Source organism: Anser anser, assembly GCF_964211835.1.
Source record: "Anser anser genome assembly, chromosome: 12".
Taxonomy (NCBI): domain Eukaryota; kingdom Metazoa; phylum Chordata; class Aves; order Anseriformes; family Anatidae; genus Anser; species Anser anser.
Window position 1 is genome coordinate 10,030,216 of NC_139733.1, and position 26,177 is coordinate 10,056,392.

At 53.9% G+C, this 26,177-nt stretch overlaps 1 protein-coding gene across 4 annotated transcripts in view; it reads right to left on the bottom strand.

The window, feature by feature from the left end:
- CACNA2D2 (calcium voltage-gated channel auxiliary subunit alpha2delta 2) overlaps nucleotides 1–26,177 on the bottom strand; it is a 193,692-nt gene that overhangs the window by 96,280 nt on the left and 71,235 nt on the right. For all 4 annotated transcript variants that reach the window (XM_083795830.1, XM_083795828.1, XM_083795829.1 and 1 more), the window contains exon 3: nucleotides 15,208–15,324. In XM_083795830.1, the coding sequence (XP_083651956.1) occupies nucleotides 15,208–15,324 (117 nt within the window). The remainder of the gene's footprint in view (nucleotides 1–15,207; nucleotides 15,325–26,177) is intronic.

Below are 26,177 nucleotides of genomic sequence, written 5' to 3' on the forward strand. Positions count from 1 at the left end.
ATTCTGGTCCTGCCTCTCTGCCTCAACAAGATCTTAAAGGTATGAACAACGGAGTGCACACCCTCAATGCACTATTCCTATTCCCATGCCCTTGGTGAGCAGGCACACATAAAAGAGGTGGTGGGTTTTGTACTGGAGGAGCCAGAAGAATTTCAAAGCCTACAAGATATTTTCTTCTGGATGGATCTCCAAGAAAAAATCACACAACACAACCATCCTCTGTGTCAGGAGAATATCAGTATAAGACACTTCAGTGTCATCTCTACCTCTCCCTTAATCCATGCGAGCAGTCCTAATTCTCCATCTAAGTCCTAGAAGGAACTATAGCGCCAAACATCTGCACCCACAGACAAACAGCAGCAGATGACTTCTACTGGATATTTTAGCAGAACCACCGGGCATCGCGAAATATCCTCTCAAATGTACAAAACAAAAATTTTGAGTCTTCAGGGAAACAACAACGCCTACATGCCACAGCGTGATTCATCTCAAGAGAGTGCCCGTGGTGAAACGAGGACAAAGGCACGGAGCAGCGTCCGGCCCAGGCTCAGCCGTACCCGCCTGTCTGTACGCACCGACACCACGTGCCAACAACTGCGTTTCCAAAAGGTAGCAGTGCCTCCTGCACCGAGAAGACGTGCAGATTCTGAGCGCCCCTGAGCCTGGTGATGTTTTCTGGACAGGTGAGGCAGGTCCCGGGCTTGCAGGCAGCAAAGGGGCAGAAGCCAAGCCGAAACGACGCACGTCCACTCGCCCCGAGGCAGAGCTGGCAGGGATCCTGCCCAGCATCCCCCGACTGCTCTGGTGCTGGATCAGGGAGCCTGTGTCCTCTTTGTTAAGAGATATAATAAGGCAAAATTGCTGTCCTAAATATTACTAAAGCACTGGCTGGCATGTTTAATAAACCTTTCCATTTGGGTAAATTAGCACTCATCTGGACAAGTGCTGAAGTGCTGTTACTTGAAGAAAAAAATCTCAATGCTTGGAGTCTAATTTAAATAATTATCAGCGTATTTCTGCTCTGACTGTTTTGCTGAAATTACCAGGAGACTTGATGCAGTCTGCGTGTAAGTGCCTTTTGTCTGCACATAATTTATTGACCCCATTTCAGTCAAGCTTTTGGCCCGCTCGCTCCCGTGCTGGAGCACTGCTCACCGTAACCAAACAGGACGTTACAGCCAGACACAGTAAAATCGATAACAACTGATCTGCTTTTATGGATTCTGAAAGGGACCTTGATAAGTTACCGCCTCGCCTCCTCCACATCAGCTACGTCTCAGGTCTGAAATCTTCCCTAGGTGGCCGGCTGAGGGCCACCGGGATGCTCGGTGCCCTGCTGTCCCAGCAGGTCAACAAACCTGCGTGGTATCTGGACGTGTTCTGAAATATTGTAATAAATGCAGCAGAAATCCTCCGGAGGGTGGCTATCGGGTCTCCGGCACCAGCCGCCTCCCATCCCGGAGGTGGATGCAGCACCGAGCAGCGGCGAGCCCGGCACACAGGGACAGAACGGCCCTGGAGATCTGGCACCCACCTCCAGCCACGCTCTTAGCACGATGTCTCGGGGTCCAGCACGCCAGCCGCAGAATTTGGTTTCCGGCTAAGAAAACAGAGAAAACGCTCTTTTCCCCCATTTGTTGTTAAAAAGCAGCACCGCCACTTTGTGTTGGCTGCTGCTCGGAGCCCGGGAGGGGGCGAGGGCTGCCCTGCGGAGATAAAGGTGACGCTCCCGACTCGCTCCCCGCTTCCCAGGCTGCATAAGCATTCAGGCAGCGCTCCTGCCATCTGCACCTTATGGCTGCTGTGACTCGGCAAGCTTCCCTCCAGGGCACAGTCTGCGAACCTCACATCCACCAGCTCATCAATCCTCGGCTCTCATCAAAAGGCAAAACTTATAAACAGGCCCAGACGCTTCTCCCAGCTTTAATGGAGGCAGCTAAGGAGCTGTGATCATTCGATGTTTTCCAATGATAGCGGTGATGCCCGAGGCCAGCAATAATATTACCATGAAATAAATCTGCAGTGATATAATTAGCAGGGATGCTATTACTGCGCAGGTTTTAGGGATGCTCAGCACAGAAGGAGCAAAGCAGCTACTCAAATTGGGACCCTGCAGAGGTTCTGGGTTTGAGTGGGAGACGGAGGGTGCGGGAGAAGAACCACCTCAAACAGCGCGACAGTGGGGACTGTCCCCAATAATCCGTACACAAACGAACCCGTCTCTTCAGAGGCCAGACGTTATGGCAAGCATGGTTCCCTGCAAATCTAAGGGTTAAATCCAGCTGACTTTCTCCTCACCACTCCAGACACCGAGTGACTTTGAAGTCCTTGTGCAATGTTCAAGAAAGCCAGGTCCTGATCAAAACCACAAAGAAGCGAGGAGACAGTGGCTTTGTTGCATCCGAACATCCCTGCCAGGCGCAGGCTGCCAGGCTGTTTGCCCCTCCGTGCCGCGCTCACCCTGCGCGCCGCTGGGGACTGCAGCGTTAAGACCACGTTTGCGAATCGCTGCTTCTTACAACCTCTGGCCTGTGGTGCGCTTTGTGGGTGTCTAAACGAGGACAGTAGATGGAGCAGATGGATGTAAAACAACGCAACTCTGAAGTCGGTCTGGTGGGAGGAGGAGATTGCTGTTTTCTCTGGTACGCTGCAGGACAGCCCTGCATCAAACAAACAGCTGAGAGCAACATCCTGCTCGCGCTTCCACTGCTACCTACCAAAGGTAGACAAATACCACCAGAAAAAACTAGGAGGAAAAGACGGAAGCGTCTCAGACAGAGCGACGTTACTGATAACTGCTAAGAGCTGACACCAACCTGGCGGTTTCTCTGCTTTCAGACGCAGCACTAGAAGTAAGAGCATAAAGGATACGACTAAAGCAAAAATGTTTTAGGAGCAATGCTCGTGGAGGAGGGGAAGGGAAAGAAGAAAGGCAACACATGGCTAGGATCGATCCTCGGGACTGACGAGACCTCCCCCGGGCGGTGGTGCTAGAGCAGCACGCGGGCAGTGGGGTGTTCTGCAGAGCTCCCGGAGGGCAGGGACACCCTGGAAGGGTTTCTGTCCCTGAGCAGGACGCAAACTTGGCAGCTGGACCTTCTCTGCCAGTGTCCACACGGCACCGCATTGCTTGGTTTAAAAAGTGACTTGCTGGGGGAGACTGTGCACCGACATCGTCCTTTAAATCAGCTGGGCAGGAGCCGCCAGGGAGGAAAATCCTGAGGCAGGAAGTGTGTCCTCAGCTAAGGCTCGAAGACACTTCATAATTTTCAAGTGTGTTTCCAAATCTGCAGTCAAATCCTAAACCTTCCCTCTTTTTTTGCTACAATAAACTTTATCTTAGAACGTAATCTAGTAATAAAAAATGGTTTTAAAGTGATCTGACAAGCACTGGAAACCCCATTTCTTTTAGAGTGACAACTCTATTTACAGGAGTGCATACATATACTGTTTTATATTCAACATGCACTCCAGGCCCTCAAGGCTCGAGACATATCCATTCCATCCACTTGCAAGAAGCTGCTTCAGCAGTGAGGAGTTCCTCAGCATGCGCAAACTAGGGACAAAGACTGCTTCCAACCTGGGGTCCGTGTGTCTTCCAGGACACGCTGGGGGAGCTCCTGCGTGGGAAAGCTGGCAAAAGCAAACCCCCACAGGGCACTCTTAACCAAAACGCACAAGGAAGTTTCAAGGTGACACAAAACCAGACCTTCTCACTACAGCTGTGGTCTCCGTGGGACACAGAGGTCTTGCAAAGAAAGTTAAAGCAGGTCCCAAACTGGCCAAGTTTTCTTTGAAATTGAATTGAATGATAGGGGAAAGGTTGCACCGCAACCTCGGGGCTCGGAAAAAATCTCGTGGGAGAGAGAAGGGGACCAAGCGAAGCCCAGCCCTGGCAGCCCAGTGCCGAGCTGCAGCAGGCTGGGAGAGGGGCACGGAGGCACGGGCAGGCTCCTTCTGTTCACAGCCACCTTGCTGCACTCGAGTAAGCACCCCAGCTTCAGTCCCCACCTTCCACAAGCTGCAAATGCAACTCCCGAATGGGCCAGAGCACTGTTCTGGTTTAGGGGAGGTACGGAACAGCTGGGCAGCATCCTCCAGAGAGAAGATACAAGAATGAATTCAACTTGCCCTATTTCAGTAGGGCGTATTTCACGTTTTCTGTCAAGAAGTTTCACATTCAAAGCCTGCATGGGCCAGGAAACAATGGTGCCAAACCCAAACAGAGCACGGAGAAAGAGCTTGGAGCTCCAGGGAGATTTTATTGTAGCAACTCAGCATGAAGGACACCTTGTAGCTGACGTCCCAGAAGTTAATTAGGAAGCACAGCTCCTGTTCCCAGCGGAATCAAGGACAAAGCGTGGTATCTCTAGGCCTCAGTTTCCCCGTGCATAAAGCTGGAGCAGTCAAACGTCCTAAGGGAACACACCACTTGCCGCAATGAGCTTGGGAAGCTGAACTACCACCACCTGGAGGTTTGCTTACCTGCCTCCATGCACCTCTAACTGCACAGCCATCTACCTTCCCTTCCCCATCATGGTTTCCCACTGCCCCCCCGGATGTTGCAAAGCTCAGTATCTTCTGCAATCTCACCCGACCTCCTCAATCGGCAGAGACGTCTTCACTTGTGTGAGGAGAGGCAGGCATGGCTAAGACTAGCCACAGAAACCGTTCAGACCCGAGTTTTCTCCCTATATAATTAGCTCATATAAAAGCTGTGCCATCTACTGGTGCGCAACAAGAAGCACTGCTCGCAGCACAACTTGAATAAAGTTGTTGTTGCTACTACCTACCACTTACTCTTCCGAAAAGCAGCAGCACGCAGGATGCAGCAACGGCCAAAGGCGAGCAGCCGCGCTGCAGCGCTGCCCACCAGGGCCTGGAGGAGTCGGTCGGTCCCAGCCCTCGCAGCCCCCTCGAGCTGGGGACCTACCACCTTCTGCTTAAGGAAGTCAGTTAATTCTCGTGTTTGCGGGGAAGAAAAAAAAGCCAGGAATTTAAAATCTGTATTTTTCAATGTTTGGGAAGACGTTTGGGGCAGGTGACAATACCGACCCACGACCGGCAGCCCCGCAGAGAGCTGAGAGCAGTGGAGCCGCCCCCTGCCCACAGCCCCGCCGCGGCCGCCCGCAGCGCTGCCAACACCGGCTGGTTTCTCGCACCAAGGGCTGCCGTGCTGCTTTTACAGGGACCCAAAGGCCGGCAGGCAGGGGCACGTCACTTTTTCAGGGCACGTTATTTTTATGGCAGCGGCAGGAAAGGCTTTCGTTGATGCCAGGAAGCAGACAGCCTTCAGAGCGCTGCGCTGGGCACGGCTCGCACAGGGGGCCCGGGCGCGTTAAGCACTCTGCCTGCTGCTGCAGTCCCACCGGCCCCCGACGGCTGCTCGGCAAAGAGCAGACCACAGACGTTGGCACCAAACCCGCATTAAATTGATACCATCTCTTTAGCGTTATCTCTGGCTCTTTATCACAGTTGTACGTGCAATTTAGGTTCTTGCTGCTTTTTTTTTTTTTTTCATTAAGATTTGCTAGATGCCTGTCACAGCTGTTCTACGCATTGCCACAGCATCACTCGAACACTTGATGGACATCAGCTGCTCTGGGAATCTTACGGCAGCTCCTTGCTGTGGGGCAGGGCCGGACACCGACGTATTTTAGGCTCGCACGGCTGCGCAGAGGGAAAGCCACCCGGGTGCTCGGCAAGTGTCCCCAGCCTGTGCGAGCCGTAGGACACCCGCCGAGATGAGCCACGCCAATGCTGGTCTGTGTTTTGTGGGCTGCAGAAAGGGGCTTTGCCAAATCCGCTTTCTTTAGGAAAAGAAGGTGGGATTTGAAGAGAGCTTTTGAGAGAAAAAAGCCTCACGCAAGCCCATTAACCTGCAGGACCAAGCCTCCGCCCCCTCAGTCATCAGAGCCTTTAACTTCCCTACTTGTCCGTAAACAGAGCCATACAAATAATTGATTTTTTGGTTCAACTAGGGATGAAACCCTTAAAAATCCTCATTCAGCTGGAATTGAATTCAAAATGATTCAGTTTTTCTTCCCAGGTCAATTATTCCCACTCAATACAAGAGCCTTCCATCCCAGATGACGCATTTCAAGCATTCGGGGGAGAAGACATGAGAAGAAACAAGAGAACAAACGGGTGGGAGCCTTTTCTGGCCAAGACCTTGGCTTCAGTGAGCTCTCCAAGGACATGAGCAGCACAGGGGCAGGGGCTGAGCTCCCTGGCACGGGGACCAGACCCACAAATGTGGGGCTGCATGCTCCCGGTAACACTGCCGGTAACCCCAGGGGAACAAAGACCCCCTTGCCCTCTCCAACCACACACAACCTAGTCATGAGGCCACAGGACAGGACACAGAAGCCACTCCAGCTACCAATCCGCCATGGAAATGACTTTTCTCATGCCAAAACTAACCAAGGAAATTCAAATAAATCCCCTTCTCAGTGGCATGGCTTCCTTTACTTTGCTACCATTGCAATCATTTCTTCCCAACTGTGTTCAAAATTTGCTTCACAAAGAATTAAACGATAATTTCCTTCCCTAGCACCAGCAAAAGAGACCCGCTCCTCTATCGCCTCACTCACCATTTTGGCATCTGTCTATAAACCGGTAAGTTTTAGTCATCATCTTTTATCCTTTCAACAACCCTCTCGTGCATGGAATAAGCCAGCCCCAAGGAGCTCGAGGCTCAGGACCAAGCCGATGGATCCGAGCTTTGAGACGGCCAAGGACTGCAAACACTTTGAATTTCCTTGCCAACATCAATGGCTTTGGTTACCTTCACCTCTGCAGAGAGTGCTTCAGAAACCAGGAGAAACTGGAAAACAACACGCGAGCTGCTGTCAGAGACACAACACGGTGTTTTAGGACGGAAAGTAAAACACTCTTTAAGCACAACTCATCGTCACCCGGCCTCGGAGGGCTCCGGGACCTCGATTTCTTCACTGCTTTGGAGAGGTATGCGAGCCGGGCGAGGTGAGGCAAGGCACACGCAGCGATGAAAGCCAGGCAGGAAGGTCCCTTCCCATTGCAGGGAGCTCATGGCCTTCCTCCTCCTCCTCCTCCTCCTCCTCCTCCTGGCTGCAGGAGCTCCCCGCTTGGAGCAGCCCTGCAGTGACCCCACAGCCCCACGTGCAGCTCCCTTCCCTCTGCAGGTAGCGTGTGCCCGAGGGGAGATTTAGCAGGAGTCACGGGGAAGCTCTGCTCTGGGTCGGACAGCTGTGCTAAGAGACGTGAGCCCATTTACGGCCCTGGTTTTGGCTCCCCCACTGCTCCAGCGCTGGGAGGGCGCTGCAAACCCCTGCCCGAGGAGGCCTGAGCTGCAGCTGTGCGAACTTCGCAAAGCGAATACCCAGGGCGGAGGTGAGCGGCAGCCTCAATCTGCCACGGGCAGGGGAGGACAAAAGTTGCTCCGTTCACTCCTTGCCAGCAGCCCAGGGAGCCTGAAGGCTCGCAGCACACACGCAGGGCTCGGACCCGGTGGGGAGACTCGCTGAAGGCTTCAGCAGGAGAGAAGCGCTGCTTTTCAGCCCCCCGCCCGCGGCTCGGGGTGCGTTTGCGCTGCTGAGACCCCGACGGGGTCGGGGTCGTCCCAGCGGGATCGCAGCAGCAGCAGCAGCCCCGGTGCCCCGCGGAGCCCCGCAGCCGCAGAGCGCACCCGGAGCTGTAAGGCACGTGGGGCTGGGCTGCTGCCAGGCACTCGGGGAGGGGAAGAAAGGGAAACGCTCAACATAATCTGCATGAAAGTGCAGGAAGCCCTAAATCGTGTTAGCGCTATTAAGAAAGCTGGTTACGTTGCTCAGCAAACTGGCCCAATACAGTTTTGATAGACTCGTTACAAACATCTGATTGTCCCTGATTAGATTAGACAATAAACCACCATCCTGGTGTGCGGGCATTGTTCGGCTCCCCTCTGCAATCTGTAAATTAGAATTCCAGACCTGGGAGATTGGATTCAAATTGGATTATTGGAGCAGGTCCAGCCCAAGAACAATCATGCGGCAGGAGATGACCCCCCCCCCCAACACACACACACATGTGCAGGAACGAGCGAACAAATAAATACACAAACGGGGACAGTCGGCCAGGATTTGATTAGGAGGGAATTAAAAATAGAATTGGAACAAAAGCCACCACCCAGCAATCAGCAAAGTGGGAAGAGCGAGGGATTTGTCGCTATTAATTACCAAGGTGAAGAGACTACATCTGTGAATGGTTGGTACTTCAGCCGAAGCAAGGTGGATGTCGGTCCTGGTCCCTCCTCCACGAGTGCCAAAGGGACGCAGGACGAAGCCAGGCTCGTGCCCGTCGCTGTGCAGCCGGAACAGCGTGCACGCGTGCCAAGTGTGCATGGTGCAGCCCCCACACCCCCCCAGAACCACAGGCAGCCTCCAGAATGATGGAGGAAGAGAAAGCCAGGGTGCTTCCCACACCACGACAAGGGCAGAGCCTCCTCCGCTGACAGAGGCAGGAGCCGCTCGGAAGAGGGCTGAGAAATGCTTCATTGCATGCCAATTTTTGCAGCTCTTTAGACAAGTGAAACCTTTTATTGTCCCTATCAGGAAGCAGAAGAGCTGATAAAGACTCTGTTCACCACATACCTGCAAGGGAAATCTCAGGGCTATCAGAATTGTTACAGGGATAAACCTGTCCAATTAAATCCCCTCTGCACTTTTGATATATGCTTGTGCCAGCTGTAAATGGAGCTTGGAACCCGTCCCAGCTGAGCAGCAGCGCACCGAGCGCTCAGCTGGGACTGAAACACAACTGCGTGGCCCCGCGGACCGGCTCTCGCCCCGAGAAGCCGCCTCGGGAAGCGCTTTGCAGCCACGCGCCCAGCTCCCTCTTGCCTGCCATCAGAGGATCCTGAAGCACGGCCAAGAGCTGCCTACACCCCCACATCGGAAGGAATAAGCAAGGAAAAAATGCCAGGAAGCGGGAAAACCCAAAACGTGAGGGCGGTAGGTGGAAATCGGAGACTAAACTGAGAGATTAGCTTAAGGCCCTCAGAAAACCCCAGCCTTACTCATCTCCAGATCAACGTCTTCACTGCGCACCGAGTCCCGGCTCTTCCAGCCACCCCTCCTCAGGGTCCCAGGCAAAGGAAGGGGGGAACGCCACAGCCTCCTAAAGCAGTGATCACTCAGACTCCCCAGCCCCAGGAAACCCATCCAGCCACTCCTGCAACATGCTTGCAGAAAAACAGAAAACCCCCAGATTTTTCCCTTGTACTCCTTTGTCCCTGGGGGTGTTTAAGGAAAGGTTGGATGCGGTGCTTAGGGGCATGGTTTAGTGGGTGATAGGTGGACGGTTGGACCAGATGATCTCGGAGGTCTTTTCCAACCTTAATGATTCTGTGATTCATTTCTCTGCAAAAGAAAATCCCAATTGCAGGTTTTCCTACTCTTCTTGCAAGAAAATCTCAAAGCCTCCAGTGAAAAACATTGTGAGCTCTCACACCTCAGCTGAAGGAACAGGAGCGGTGAACCCTCCTACCAAAGCCCTCCTGTTCCCCAAGTGCTCAGCCCACACTGGAGCTAAATACATAGCAACAAAAATAGGCAGTTAAATTCCACAACAACAGAATAAACAAGAGCCGCAAACTTTTCCCCTAACCACTGGTAAGTGCTGTTAGCTCTCCCGTCAGCACGGAGCCACGCTGGGTGTGCCAGACCTGCTGCACGTACACACGTGAGCCATATATACGCACAGACACCATAAATTCTGGGACGTGAAAGGCCACTTTGCTGCCGTTATGCTCAACACGTAGCACAGGTACCTGGATCCTACAGCGAGTCCCTGAATTCTTCTCCAGCCGACGCAAGAGCAGTTACATCCTCAGGCCCTGCAGGTCGGCCCCGGCTCTGCCACGTGCACCGCAGCGGGATGAAGACCTGCTCGCGGCTGCTCCGCTCTCCGGGAGGACGAGGAGTTATTTCCAGTCGTGCCCGGGCACCGCTCCCAAGCGCAGACGCTCACGCAGCCTCCGCAGTGCGAGGAGCGCCGCCGTTCTGCCCAGGGCTGCGGCGCAGGAGGGAAGGGATTGCGGCACCCAGAGCCGGTGAGCTGCACTGCTGGGAGAAATGCCGGCACCGCCAGCCTCACCGCCAGCACCGTGCCGCCAAAAGGCTCTTTGGGAAAAAAGCCGGCACTGCCTCGCCACCCGCGGCACCCGACAAAGGCTTCGACAGGACATCTCGGTTACCAAACGCCAGTGGTAATTGCACTCCCCGCACCCAGGCTGGTGCCCAGGACCGAAGAGCAGTGACAGATGCCACCCGCACGGAGGGACGTGGGGGTCCCCGAGAGCCAGGGCTGGGCCACCCCGAGCCCCTCTGCGGCTCCATCTCTGCCCCAGCGCCCTGCGGTGCCCGACGCCAGAGCGTGCAGGTGTTTGTGCCATGCTTTATGGAGAGGGAGGTCTCCTTCTGGAGATGGGGGAAGAACGCCAACATAGACAGCAGTCTTCAGGCAGGTCACAGCGTATAAATAGCTCGCTTCAGGGCATAACCCACTCGGTAAACTGTGGGATGTGCCGTTCTCAGGAGGCAAGCAAATTGTCTGTGTTTAAATATGTGCAGAATGAAGCAGTCATCATCCCAAGCAGCCTTCACAAGAACTGTATAAAAAGTAGAAACAAGCCTAAAACATAGCCTAGGATCTAAAATTTCCATCTCTCAGCCGCCTCCTCCATCAAATCACTACTCCCTTCTCCCCCAGTCTGCAGAGCTTTGGGAAGGGACAGACTCTGCGGCACAGCTCGTGCACTTCACCTATTTAGACAGACCCGGGGTGTCCCCAGACCTGAAGGAGAGGGGGAGCACTCCGAGATGGCGTGTCATGAACAATGACCTCCTCCTGGGGTTGCTTCCCACCACCAACCTTTTACTGCAGAGATGCTTTTGTAGCAACAGAATTATCTGAGGCATTCAGCTTGTACAGCAGAAATAACGTCAAGCAACTCCTCAGCCACTTGCACTGACACTTTCCGAAGTCTTTCATCACCTCTGTAGCCCCGCTGCCACCCTCTCGCTTTGATCCAAGCCGTGTGAGTTTTCAGGTACGGCGACGAAGCGGGTCCGGGCTGCGGAGATCTCCTCGGTGGTCACGAGCAGCCGATGGAGCTGGGGCCTGCGGGGACACGGTGTGGCACCGAGGAGCCACCTGGGCCCAGGCCCCAGCAGAGCACGAAGCGAGAAGGGCAGCAGCACGCCCTCAGAGGGAGGGAGGGATGGTGGGAAGTGCAGGGAAGGAGAGAGGCACTCGTTCCGGGCATGCGGAGGAGACAAGTGGCTGGATACAGTGGCATGGGAAGCTGGAGAATTGGGGAAAACTAGAAAGGCTGCGCTGAGAGAAGGTAACCAAAGGGCTTGAAGAATGCCCTTCAGGTTTGGGAACACAGAGGTGGCACCCACCCCATGCACCCCCCAAGTGACAGCTTTGCCCTGGCTCAGTCGTGCCCTGCCAGCAGCACACTCCAACGGGGCAGGAGGCACTCCTGCCTCTCCCATGCTCCAAGAGCCATCCGAGCCCACAGTGTTGCTGAAAGCAGGACTCCAGAAAGACAAAAACTAAGGTGGTGGGACTCCTAAAGGAGTTCAGAGAAGTCCTAGCCTGTAGGTACATATCTTTCAGGACACGTAGAAAAGCCAGGATGGCTCCAATACACTGAGAAACCAAAGAAGAGAGAGAAAAATTAAGTTGGAAAAGAGTGGCAAAAGAGCGCGTTTGGCAAACAAACAGCCTGTTGAATTCTAGTCTCAGATGATGTCGAGCCGTGAGCCAGCCAGCTGTGATTCCCAGCACAAGGAAAACACAACAGGGATGACACACAGGCATTAACTCCCCAGTAGTCATTTGGCAATCTGCCACCTCGCTCCTTTCCACAGGGTAAAAGAAGATGCTTTTCTTGGCCCTAACGAGCGCAAACTCATCAGCATGGACAGGAGGAGCCCGTTGAGCTTGTACCCAGGCAGGTACCTACCTGCTCTGCTCTTTCCTTATCCCTCAACCCTGGAACTTCCTCATAATGCAATACTCTGGGTATATTTAACATCGTCTCCTTCAGGAGTTACTCCATTTTAGCAGTACCTTTTATTTCTGTTTCGAAGGAGAGGAGCTGTACTTTTGGCATTGAAGACCACCTCTTCTACCTCCTCTCCTGCTAATGCATGGGAGTAAGGGGGAGCTGGAAGCAGAGACCCTAAAGCAGACTGTGAGGGCAGGCTCAGAGCAATAAAGTCGTTGTGGAGAAAGGACACTGGAGGACATTGGAGAAAAGGAAAGCTAGAGCTGATGCAAATCCCCATTAAGCAGAGGCTGCTGCACGGGACACAAGCTGGTTGTACCCTGGAAACCAGCTGTAGATGCTGTTCTGGAACGGGTGGGAATTGCAAAAAGATCTTCCTAGGAATTTTTCTGTCCTATGATGAGGCCGACATCAGGTACGATGGTCTGGAACAAAAAGGGAAGGGCAGAATCCAAACAACCAGCTCCTCGCAGATGACTTATTTTTTGGAAGCAATCACCCTCGCTGCCACACACGCCTGGCTCCAGCACTCCTCTGAAACGTAGGTGGGAAGGCAGAGGTCCTGCAGTGCCAGACCCACGCCACGGCGCGGCACCACGGCCACCCAGCCGTCACCAAGCGTCGTGGTGTAGTGGCCTTGTGCTTGACTTCTGGTTCTAGAAACGCAACACACAAGGTAAGAAACCAAGTGTTATTAATAAATGCTCTGCACACAGCTGAACTTTCATAATGACGCGTTAATATTTTCACTAAGAAACCGAGGAAAGTGAGCTCTTTGATGGCTGGACTGAATCACCACATAAATCAGAATGCCACTCCTGCACTGAACATCCCTTGTGTGTGCCCAAAGGCTAGCTAGCACTGTCCTACAGAGCCTCATCAAAGCGCAGGAAACATCCCTTCCCTCTTCTGCAGAAAAGGAAGCAGGAAGGCAACTTTTCAGCAGAGCAAGTACACAAGTGACGTGGCAATTTGTACTTGAAGGAGAGGCTCCGTTTCTCCCTCCTCACCTGCCCTCTCTGATACATGGAGTCTCACCTGATTCAGATGCTGAAAAACATATTTCAAGAAGTCATCATCACTTTCATGAGTCATGAGAGAAGGCGAGGAAATGACTCCGTGAGAGATGAATCAACTAAGGGGAGAGTTCAGACAGAGGAAAACACAGGCTGGAGAGGGGAATAAGCTGTGGGAGCCCCTCTCCTTTGGAGAAGCTTAGCACAATGTGGAGGATATTCAGAAGGTCCAAATTCTCACCCATCAACTTCTCCATTTCCAGATGTTGTCAGCACCACCAACCCAAGACACCAAGTATGCACATGCGAGCTGGATGTAAGAGACCGCCCCATCCAGCAGCCGCGCTCTGAAGGAGTCCTCTTGAAAGAACTAATTCAGGTCAAAGGATTCCAACAGCACCGAGTGTGAATTACCCAACAAGTGCTGCCAGAGTCACTCCTTTCGGTTAGGTCCAGCAGCAGGCGAGCCCTTAGCAATGCACCAACCTCTCCTGGCCAAAAACCCAAAGGAAAAGGAAGTCCAACTAGGAGACAAACGAGATTATTTGTAGGCACAGGTCCTAGCACCAGAAGATGCACAAACTCTCTTTAAATCTGTGAGTCATAGCAAAGGGTAAGAAAAAACAGCTGGAATTCAGATGCCACAGGGGAAACCACTCAGCACGGTCGCGCTGCACAGCTCTGCCTTGTTGCCCTGTCCATCACGCCGGAGCCACACGCTGCCCAGGGGCACACCAAGTTTGCAGGCACCTTCAGTCACCCCTGTCTTCCTTGAGTTGGGAAGGGGGTTGGGGACGGGGTTGGGGCTGGGTGGGCTTTGGGGTCCCTTCCAACCCAAAGCATTTTCTGATACTATGAATCCCACGTAGGCCTCATCGTTACCTCCCAAACTCCAGAATTAAACGCACGACAATCTTCACCCGAATCTGTGTGTCAGTCGCTGTGGGCATCCCCGCACCGCCCTGCCAGGCTGGCCTCTGACCGCCTGCGACTCGGACACCGCCAGGGCTCGGCACTCCCCTGGCCTACGCAGGTGTCCTGCGATTCCTCCCGCGTACCCCCTGTGAGCAACCTCTTCTTACCCAAAACACGGCGGGTCACTTACAGCCCCTCACCGCCCTACCTCCGGCTCAGCTGTCGCACCGTTCCTCCCCTCGCCACGGGGCTTTTTCCTCTGCTCCCACTCCTGCCTGTCAGGCCGAAGGGTGACCAGGAGTCTTTCTGGCCGTACCCCATATGCAGACAACAGCCACGCTACCTGCTCCAAGGCCTCCCCGTGTCCCTCACCCCACACAAGCACTTCCAGTTGGCCGCGCTGCCAGACATGCCCTGCACAGCTCCATCCTGCTCGCTGCAGGCAGGTATTTGAGAGGCCACTACGGCTCCTGGATGTGAAAATCCCACGGCTCCCGCACCCCACGGCAGCGGCGAGGGTATCTCCGTTTCTCCAGCAAGGCAATGGCTTGTCTCTGCCCGGCGGTAGAGCAGAACCCTGCTGCTGCCTTGTTACAGCCACTGCCGGGTTTTACTGCGCCGGCACCACGAGCAGATTACCTTGCTCCACTACAGATAAAGTGAACTCATTTTAAAAGGAGTATTACAAAATAGGACAGTAGATTGGAATTGTACGTAGGCACCCATAAGGGCAACTCACACATGCAGTCAATCACAGGATTCAAGTGCCAGGCACCAGCACAAACATTTCAGTTCATGCTCTCCTAAACAGGAAAAAAAAAAAACCCTACTTGTCTGAAACGCTTTCATAAGCATTGTAGGCACACTGGAAGCACCTTTGCTCCCACTTACCACATACCCAGTTAAATGACTGGGTAGAATTTGCTTTTGCTGTCACTCGTATTCTTGTGGCAGCACATTCAGGTGTTAACATGACACTGGGAGAAGATAAAAATCCAGAAAATAAAAATCCAGAAGATGCCTACAGTAGGCCCACACTTCCTCGCATGACAGCTGAGACATATTCCAGAAAACATCCATATGAATAAGTGCAATTGCAGGATGCAGTTCCCAGAAAAGGCCACACAACCATAGAAATTACTTTGAAGCCGAGATCATAACGCTACAACAGCATCAAACACCTTTCTTAAAACTGAATATGTCAGATCAGAGCATTATCACACAGGCCCATCGTCTTACCTTTAAAGCACGGACTTTCTTGGCCAGTAGGCTCTCGATGTCTCCTGCAACCTTCTCCACTAACTTCCTGGGCACATTCTCCTTGACTTCAAAGAGGTTTCTGTTCTCGTTGTAGATCTAAGAAGGAAAATAAAAGGCAGTCAGTATTACAGGGATGTACAGCAGCCTTGCCACAGAAAAGCCAGACCTCTACCACAGAAGAACTTCAGCCACATGGATTAGGCAACAATGCAAGCTGTGGGAATGGCGGTGGAAGGCGGTGGAAGGCTTTGCAACCAACAAAATACAAGGCACCTGCTTTATAGCTTCTCTCCTTCACACGTGCTGGCCACAAGCATCCCCTCGCGGAAAGCCGAGCTGCCCACCTCGCTGCCCTCACCCAGCTCTGCCGGGCCGAACCAGCAGTCCCGCAGAGCCACCACGCTTCCTCCTGTGCTCTTCCACATCTACACACACCCCTAAAGCCACTGACAGCTCCCACGTCCCCTTCCCAAGGGCACTTTCAGCATTTTGCAAATGCAAGTCCAAGGGCACTGAGCCTGCTGGAGTTCAAGAAGTGTTTGGACAACGCCGTCAGACACAGGGTTTGATTTTTGGGTTGTCCTCTGTGGAGCCAGGAGTTGTACTCAGTGATCCTTGAGGGTCCCTTCCCACTCGGGATATTCTGGGGTTCGATGAGCCCCCTGACTGCTGGACCTTTGCACCGCCCGCACGGTTCGGTAGGTACCGATACGGAGCCTGGCAGCCCCGACACAGGCAGCAGCGGGTACCAGGAACTGCAGCAAGGGGAGCACGTGACGTGGGGTAAAACCTCAGCCCTAAGCAAGCCATAATGATGTGGCACCCTCAGAAAGCCAGGATTTTGCCAACTAGTCTAGAACCCAGCCATGCTGTGGTGGGGAAGGCGGGGAGAGGCACGGACACATCTGGGGCAGGTGCAGTTACCCAGATGTGAGTGTTTGCACTCAAAGCCCGCAGCTGAGACCCAGGGGCCTGCCCTCCCAAGCCACGTCCCTCAGCTAGAGGACAGAGTCAGCCCCATAGGAAGCGCGGTGGGCATCAGCACTGCCCCAGCGAGAAGGGATCAGTCCCAGCACAAGACTTCTGAATCACCAAGCTCTCGGTCACCTCCTCTGAGCATTTTCGGATCTGTTAACTCTCCGTCTGCACAATCAGGTGCCACCAATACAGGGAGGAAGAGAAGAGCTTTTTGCAATCATCTGAGATTAGAAAGAAGTCCTCATGATTTATCTTTTCTTAAATAAGATGCATGAAGAAAATCATGCGGCACACATCACAGACCTTCTGCTTCTCTCCGAATATTCCCGGGCTACTTGCAAATATCGGGACTTACAGACATGAAGATGTCCAGCAGCAGAAAGCCCTCCAAGGGGACCTGGGCCTCCCCAGGGACACAGCTGACTCCACACTTCACTGCAACTTCCACGCCACGCACGCCTAGCCCCGGCCCGAGCCTGCATGCTCCTTGGGAGTTGAACCCTTGCGTCCCACCTGCCCGGGGGACACGACGACATTCTTCGCTGGAGCTTCTTTAGAAGGCAAAGGAAGAGACCAGCTGGTACAGAAACCATCCCAGCTCACAAAGCACCTGCCTGACCCTTCCGTGCTCTGCCTCGTCTCTCAGAGCAGCACCAAAATGCAAACAGCTTCCATGAGACCGAGGCCAGCCTTGGAAATCTCCACGGTCAGCCCAGCTGCGAGAAGGAAGGAGCAGGCTCAGGTTTGGCTGGGACCCCAGCAGGTTGGTGCCACCACAGCTGTGTCCCTTGGCTATGGCAGAGGTGAAAGGGACCAAGGTGGTGAGACGGGGTGCTTCATGGGCACGCAGGTGCCCGGGCCCAGGCGGCGGCACAGCACGCAGCTCAGGAACAGGATGGAAACATTACAGAAGATACCGTCCTGATACGTTGTGGAATTACTTATTCCACCCTTTTTTCTTTTCCAGAAAGTAATGCGCTGAGCAGGAAGCAGCCCTGCTCCCTGAAAAGCAAGTGAGTAGGGGTCTGCGCCCCCCCCCCCAGCCTCCACTTGCCTTTTGTGGTTAAACAAAGCGGTTTCAGAGGTTGAAGCCACAGGAGAATGCTCTGAACAAAGCAAAAGGATGCTCTTTTGGCTTTGCATGGTCCCTCCAGACCCGCAGGGTTAATCTGCTGGCTTCAACTGCTTTCTGCAAGTCTTGCTGCAGTCCCTGCTCTGCCCAAGCTCCTCCTTTCTTCTACACCACCACGAAATTCCTAACAAGACTCCTCCCTCATCAGCCTGGTACCCAGGCATACCATCCCTCCATCCTAGCTCAACTCCAGGCACCCAGTTTTCCAAAACCCAAAACCCAACCAAACCCTGCGGGACTCAAGCGATGTCCCCATGCTGCTGGGACCGGTAACCCGGCGCTCCTCCATCAGTGGGACCGCACGCAAAAGGCTCAGGACTGCTCACTTCTGAAGCTGCTGGAGAAAACCGCACTGCCGTAAATTCTCCTGTGGTGACTGACCTGCGGGAGCATCGACGCAGCAAGTCAAACACCCGCGGTCCTCGGCCGACTCCCAGGCCCCCGGGGAGCACTGCTGCGACGCCCCTGGAGGCTCTGCAGGCTTCAGCCCCGGCAGTTCCCCAGGACGGGTCACTCCAAGCACGTTTTTCAGCCAGCCCGACCGCAAGGGCTGCACTCAAACCATTCTGGTCCCCAATCCACCCATGCTCCGCGTCAGTTCGGCACCTCCTGCCTTGTACTGCAGGCGGTCGCTGCGTGAGAGCATCGCCCTGCAGGCGATGCCTTAGCAAGAGGCCACGGCGCAGAGGCACCCGCAGGCTCCAGCAGGGATGGGTTTTAGGTGTCCCACCCCAGCCAAAGCTGCAGGCTGCACAGCACGTCCTGCCAGCAGCAACAGCTCCTGCCCCACAGAAAAGCATCTCGCGTCAGCACACAAAAGGTTAAAGCGGGGAAAACTCCGCACAAAGCAATATTCTCTCATATTCTTTTTTCCCCTTGGTAAGTAACAACACAACAAAATAATGTGTTTGGAAGGCGTGCGCTACCTCCAGCTGAGCCGCGGCAATTAGGAAAGCAAAGAGGAGCAATCTTCAAGGAGAACGCTTTGGGTAAGGAGGGCGTCCTGACATTAGTGCTTTCCTATTATGAAACAGAAAATTGGCTCCTATTGGTTACGGACAGAAATGGTGCCTGTCCGCAAGGGAGGAGAAACAGAAAAAGAAACCAGGAGATGTTCCTCCACGCTCCCTGCAGCTGCGGAGCTCTGCAGTCGTCTTGGCCGAGCAGTTCATCGGCGCTAATTAGAGCAATCCGGCACGAATTAACGGTGACCATACGTGCACAAGAACGTACGGGGCAGGCAGGGGGATGAATGGTGGCGCTCCAGGCAATTAGGGTAGGATGGAAATGCTGCAGTGGAGCAATTTGCTTTGGGTCGCTCGGAACCCGGCCACACTTTACTTATGCAAGGTGACATTTCCCATACTGGGTTTTTCCTCAAGCTGAACGTGAGGGAGAATTTACTGGCCAAAGAAAGCTCAGCTACGAAGGAATCTTTGCTGAGTTGTTTTTGCACCTAGTTTCGTCCATACCAGACAGCCATTCTCATTGAAATTCTCCTCTGACCCGGTGCTCTGGGACACGGGTTTGAAATCTGTACCAGCAGTGACCTTGGGGTCGCGACACCGCCGCTGCTGGCTGCACGCAGAGGGCTCCAACGCAGCCATACCGGAGCTCGTGGGGAGAAGGGCTGGCGGCCCTTCCCCTGAAGTACCCAGGGGAGCCTCAGCACTCGGCTGGCACAGCGGGGATGGGGACCCAGAGCGAGGTCACGGCTGCAGACCTCGGACAGGAGCGTGGGGGGCACTGGGGCTGGATGCGGGAGGCAGGGGGCCAGGCACGGCCGTGGGAAGGGGCCCAGCAGGGGAAGCAGGCTGAGCTGGGACCCGGCAGGACCCGGGGAAATATTAACGTGGGCAAAACAACAGAAACTACTGAGCTGAAATAAAAAAAAAAAAAAAAGAAAAAACAGAAAGAAATGGTGGCAGGTGAGGGGGGCAGGAAAATCAAACACCTCGAGACAACCCATTTTCATTCAAAACGCTTCAAAGTGTAGTGCAATTGTAAGCAGATGAGAAGATCTACAACAGCAAAGTGCTAAGTAGCCTTACTAAAAGGCAGAGCTGGTAACACAACCAATTATCAATACACATTCACAGCAGCAACAGTGTAATCGAAGAAGCAGATCTGATACTGCCTCAGAACATTCATTCTCTAAATTCACTTGTTTGCCTTGCTCCCGAGGCACAACAAACGATGCTCATCTCTGCTATTAATTCCCTCTGAGCCTATACATCCAGCGAGCTGTCAGGGCTTAGAGAAAGCATTTGCCACTTCCCAATTCCCTGCGCGCGCACCCAGCACCGCGACGCCCCGCAGCCCGAGGAAGGCAGCACCGGGCGCAGACACACTCCGTTCCCCCTGGGGCTCCATCGCCGCTCGCTCGGCTGCCGCGAGGGAGACCCAGCGCCTCCCCGCGGGTCGGGGTACCGGATGGTGGAGCATGAAGGCAAGTGAGTTCTGGGGGAGCTCCCTGCACGGCACCGTTACCACGGGTGCCTTTGGGCAGCTCTAGACAGGAAATATTTTGTCTCCAGCCCCAGCCTCCAGCCTCCTTGGCCAGGGCAATGGGGGCGCCAACGGAGAGGCTGATGTGGGAGGGACAGCCTCCATCCAAACCAGACCCCTTCTCCTTCCCTCTCCCGCCCAGCTCCATTTCGCATCCCCCAAGAGGAAGAGGCCCTTCCTCAAATGCAAGCAGAGGGGCAGCACCCTCCTCTACGTGCTCAGCACCACCTCCGTGCCAAGAGCCCCCCTCTGCCCCTCTGAAAGAAGCCACCAACACACAAAAAGCCGAGCCGTGCCAAGGCACCAGGCACAGCCGCTCTGCCAGCACCTCTCAGCCCTGCTGGCCCAGGACACGGGACGTGCCCACGGCTCGAGCCCCGGCCGGGGTCTGCTCAGGGCCAAGCCCGCAGCCCCACCAGGAGAGGCTGCAGTGCTCTGCCTTGTGCTCTGCTGAACAGTCATCTTCCAGATTTTTTTTCCCCTGTATGAGTCCAATACACCTGGTTGGGACAGCTGCAGTCCATACACTGACATTTCATCACAGTGCAAAGCTGGCATGTCGCAAAAAAGCAGAGCACTACATGCAGCAGAGGAGCAGGATGCTCTGCTGCCCCTGGCACGACACACCTACAAGGATGGGTCCTTCAGGGGAGGGAGGCCACAGACCAAAGTGCACCCCTCAAGGCACGACAGCCCTGTCCTCTGCACCCTGCCTGCACCAGAAGTGGGGCTGTGCCATGTCACACCCTACAAAGGCCATATGCCAGAAAAATAAAAGGTTTTTCCCCTGGACATTATTACGGGGGAGCAGGGGACAGCGATATTCTCCTGCTCACAGGGATATTTCAAACTTCTGCAGCCAGACCTGCGCTGATCAGCTTCATGTAGTGACCCAGATACAGTCTCTGCAAAGGGAATTGGTTGCTGCAGCAAAGACTGCAGCAGGACACCCTCCCTTGGAGGCCCTGCCTGCTCGGGCACTCATCCAGTGCCTCTCCTGGGGCTTTGGGATCTGGTGGTCCCCACCAGACAAGCGGCAGCCTGGCCCTTTCCAAGTTTCACCCCACTTCCCGTGGGGTCCTGCCATTTCCTCGCAGTTCGAGGTATTACTGAACAGCAGCAGCGGGAGCCCTGCAGCAAACTGGCTCATGCTTGGGTGCACAGAGCTGACCCCTCCAACAAAGAGCAGCCTAGGGGAGAATTATCCGGCAAGGTAAATGACTGGCAAGAGCAGTTACGTGAGAGCACCGCGAGATGGTCCATGCTGAGCAGGGAGCACTGAGGCTAAGCAAGAGGTGGGGAAAAGGAGCACAAAACCCCACAGATCCTGCTGGAAGAAAAGGACTGCCTGGGGCTGCAGGTAGAGAGCTGAGACAGCACGATTCCCATCTCGCCCCTAGTCCCCTGCTGCACCCACTTCGTTAAATTTCATCGTCTGGTGCTTATATTTCTTGCCCTGATGGTAATCATTGTGGTGTCTATATTGCATTAGCAGGATGTCAGTCTCGGCGTAGCGTCAGGGACGATCAAGCAGGCGGCGATAAGAGTGATGCTGGCCTGGCTGGCAGCCCGCCGGGACGAGTGGTGCTGCCTGCAGCAGGTTAGAGGGGAAGGCGGAGAAGGGGAAGCAGCGGCAGTGAGCAGCGGGGCCGCAGCCCAGCAGGGGCTCTGGGAGCCCACCCCAGCCTCTCCCCGAGGACACCCCGAGGACACAGCTCCGCCAGCACTGTCCCGAGCCCAGGGGCTCCCTGTGCCGCCATCCACGGGCAGCTGGATCCTGCAGAGGCCGCGCTGCCCCTTGCCACCCCCTCTGCCTTGTCCTCAGCGCGAGCCGCTGCTCCCAGCCTGCGGATGTGCTTGAGAGGGAGAGCAGGAAGCAAACAGCTTGACATTTACTAACCCCATCTCCCTCTCCTCGCGCAATGCCACTTCCCTGCTGCGCTCCTTCCTTCCACACACCTAATGAAAAGAAAGCGCCAGCCGAGCAGCTCTTCACTGCTCTCCCGCAGAAGCGGGACAGGGAAACGTGCAGTTAGGCTGCTCCTCAGGGATGGCCGGCTATAATTGGAGCAAACAAACCATAGAACCAATGTCTCCATCCTTCACTAAAGAGCCTGCTAACAGGCAGCGGCAGCACAGAGGAAACCGGGGACAGACGGGAGGGCAGCCACCCACCCAGGGACAAAGGTGGCACCTGCTCCAGCGCTCCCGTCCTGCTTCACGTGGCTCCGGCACCCACAGCTCCCGTCCTCTGCTGGGCTGCTGCTCCCTCCCTCCAGGATCACAAGCCTCTGTGGATGAGACTTCAGGCCTGCCAGCCCCAAAGCGGGCCTGAGACTGCTATGCACAATTTAGCAGCTAGACAGGGATAAAGGGCTACGCGTGGTTAGCCTGGATTATATAAAACCTCTCCTGGCCGGGGAAGCTGCTTTCAGCCTTCAGCAGCCCAAACCCCTGTACAGGGAGCACTCGGACTGACAGACCTGCCTGGGCATCCGCAAAGACTGAAACTTCTGCTGGGTTATTCAGCAACGCTCAACTCCAAATTCGGTCTTCTCCTTTCAGACGAAGCGCCTTGAAAATAAATCATGGTGTCGCTGAGAACGCCAGGTCTCAGTCAGGATGCCCGCTCTGCCCAGGCGTTCCTTGCACACCCAAAGCTGCTCGGATGGCGTGGGTCTGGCTGCCAGGCCAGGGCTCGAGCCCACCGCAGCCTGCTGTGCTAATAGATAAGAGGGACAAAGCAGCTACAGGATCTCCGAGCCATACCCAAATGCGTTCAGAGATCACATGATCTCTAAAAATACACACACGTACAGTAAACCAAAATGTAACAAACAAGCCAAAACAAAAAATAACCTGATCTTTGACTCTAGCTGTTCTCTTGGTGAACCAGCACATAAAAACAAGCTTTAGAAAGGAAAATAAAGTATTTTTAAAATACATCTGAACCGCTTTCCTTCAGGATATATGCAGACGAGTTTAACCGGTTTCATTAAACCACGTCTATACAGAACAGCTGTAAATCTTCAGATCAGCATCACTAAAATTGTACCTAGAATACCCCAGGGGGGACGCTCTCGTGGATAAAGATGTACTGCTCTGCTGTATTTCATCTTTATACTGTTCCTATCAGGACTGGTGCCTCTGCACTATGGATCATACCCCATTTACCCAATTGTCACCATGAGAATAAAATTATGTTGTACCAAAGCAAGGGATATATCAGATCAAAAGGTACATTGATAAAGCAGTGCAAATCCTTCCACGTGAAGCTCTTCCACAAATGCACGCTTGATTTATATCGGTTCGACTCAACTCAATTTCCTGCCGGTTTACCTATAAGCAAGGATTAAAATCAATTTCAGAATGGGTCATCAGTTTAACCAAAAAAAAGTCAAAGAGCTCCTTTGGGCAGGCAGCACACGCCCTGCTGAAGCACCACGCTGGACCCACCAGGACAAGGGGCTCAGGAGGAAGGGGACACCAAAGGAGGGCCAGGAGGAGACGGGGGAACGGGGCAGGAAGCGGGGTTGGGCAGGGGCTGCGCTGGGAACGATGGCTCTGCAGGGCACGAGGATGAGATGAACCAGAGATGAGGAAGATTAGGGAAAGACTGAGCAAGAAACCCCTCTGCTTCTCAGGTGGCCCCCAGGCTCTGCGTGTGGCTGCACCTCTACCTGTCCCCCAGTTGCTGGGCCTTTTACAACTTCTGTTTTCCTTTTTGTTTCTTCTTCATTTCCAAGGTTGTTTAGGACACTGAAATTGCAAAAGCCAATCCACGGCTGAAAAGGGAACTGGCCTGACAGAGTTCCCTGGCAGCAAGAAGGATGAGGAAGGGACCACGCTGCTACAGGAGAAAGCCAGAGGGCACCTTCCCCAGCTGCCCCTCCCGCAGCGCCCTGCGGCCGTGCAGCGGGACGAAGGCTGCTCCTCCTTTCCCGGGAGCACCCCGAATACGTGCAGCTTCCTCGCTTTGCACCGGGCGATCCCAGCCCCGAAGAGCCTCAGATCCTCGGAGACGTGACTTGAAATCAATAACCAGGCCTCTTTCCCAAAACAGCTTCATCTTCTGTGCCAGAGAAGCCGCCGCCTCTCGGAGGGAGGGCTGTGGAAAAAGGCTGTGCAGGCCCCCTCTGCACGAAGGCTCTGGGCCGTATCTTGTAGGCTTTTCTTCTACCTAAACACAAATGAAAGTAACATTCACCCCACATCGCCTTGTCTTCCTAGTGATGGCTACCACAGGCCGAACGCGGCTCTCAGCTGCAGTGATGTAAACTCAGGATAACTCCACTGACATGGAATTAAACTAAATCTCTTATTAGAGGTACAGCGATTGAAATCTAGGCCAGCATACATCAGCAAATAGCAACAGTTACCCCTACAGTTTTCTGCAGTGTAATGATGTATAAAAAAAAAAAAGGCAAAAAAAAAAAAACCAGCACTTTTAAAAATAGCAACTTTGCAATTCTCTTTATTTACCTTTTGATGTAGGTTTTGGGGCTCTCTCTGATCTTCAGGGATTCATGTTTACAAGCTTTTCTCCCTAATCTCCAGCACTAGAAGCATTTCTGTAAATCCACAGACATTTGGGAGCTGGGCTGGAAGAGACCCGTGCCTAATCCATCCCTCCAGCTCATGCAGGACCGACCCAGCCCATGCTGCTCCAAAGCCCTTCTCTTACCCACTGCGAGGCAGAGCCCAGCGACCCAGCTGATCTCCTCCAGCATTTTCCTAGCCGGCCTGTTGGAAAGTTGTTAGCAATGTCTAATATGAAGTCCTCTCTGCTGGGGCAGAGGCTCGTTAAGTTTTGTCGTATCCCCACGGGAAATGGAGAGTATATTTGCAGACAGTTTTCTTCCACGCATTTCCAAGTTTATCCCTTCTCCTGTTGGTGCTCCCTGAGCTAGTGGGGTGGGACGAGAAACTGAGACTTTAACAAAAATACACCAAACACCTAGAGATTACTTAACAAGGTGACCACCTGCTTCAGTTTTCAGCACAGTCATTGGAGAGGTGTGGGGCAGGACGGGCATACACCCACATAGATCCCACAGGATCTCTCTTCTGAAGTCAACCTCCAGGGAGCCAACACCTGAATGGAGAAACTCCATGAAAAGACTTAGAAACCTCCGCAGCATCACAGAAAAGAGGGCTGGAAGGGATCACATCAACCTGCGTAGTCCCAAGCTCCTCACACACCCCAGCTGAAGGCAGTATGGATGTGTCATTTCTAACGTAACTATCACTGTTACTCCTAACATGTTTCTCCGATCTGTTCTTTAGGTCACCCAGTGATGGAGATTCCATCGCTCCACGAGATAAAATGCTCTCCGATGTCCCACGATCTTACTCGAAAACTTCCTATAATGCCTAATTTGAAAATCCCTTGCTGCAATTTAAAACAACGTTCTTGGTGGAAAGATCCAGAATTAATGAAGAGCAGGCACTTCTGCCTCATGCTGCTGTGCCCCATTACATACACAAGGATTTATGTCCCACTTTAGTTCCTACTCTTGCAGGCTAAAAACCTCGATCGCTTTTGTTCTTCCCCCGTAAGGTAGTGTTTTCCATTCAAGTGTCTTGGGTTAAAACAACAGTTAAGGCACAAAGTAGGAAATGCAGCTGATTGATTCTTCGCCAGGGTGCTGTTCAGAGCAGCCCACCGAAACATTATCCAGGCACCCACCGAAGCTGGGCACCTTTGACCAGACGCCCAAGAACAAGACCCTGGGGAAAAGACAGCACAGAGCAGGAGCAAGGTGAAGGGATGAAACAGAGCAGGAGCCCAGGTCATGAGCAGAACAAGGTACAGTACTTTTCGATGGACGGGCAGAGGTGGTACAAGAGCGCTCTGAGCAGGTTTGGGGAATCCGGAGATCCCCGGTCTGGATGTGACTGCTGGCGAGAGCAGCCTGCCGCCTGCCCTGGAGTAACGGAGCGGCAGGTAAGTATCAGCTCTGACTGCATCCCTCTCTGCCATGTCCCACCCTTTCCTGCCCCTCCATCTTCCTCATCTTCACACCCAAAATACGTGACTCTGGCAGTGAAAAACTGCAGTGGTCAGCCAGGGGCAGCTGTGAGCCCCAGCCTGCTGCTGCCGCCCCCTGCTCCAGGCTCGGCCAGCACACGGCCCCGCAGAGCCGTGCGGGTGCAGCTGTCACTTCCCTTCTTTTGAGGAGCCCTTCGAATTAAAGAGAAAATACAGCGGGGACCTCCCAGCCGAGCAGCAGCTCGCCCTCCCCCTGCACCAGCCGCCTTCTCCATGCGCTGCTCGTTTAGCTGCGGCGGTGACAAACCAGTGAGGCCGGGGGCAGGCCCTTCCCCACCG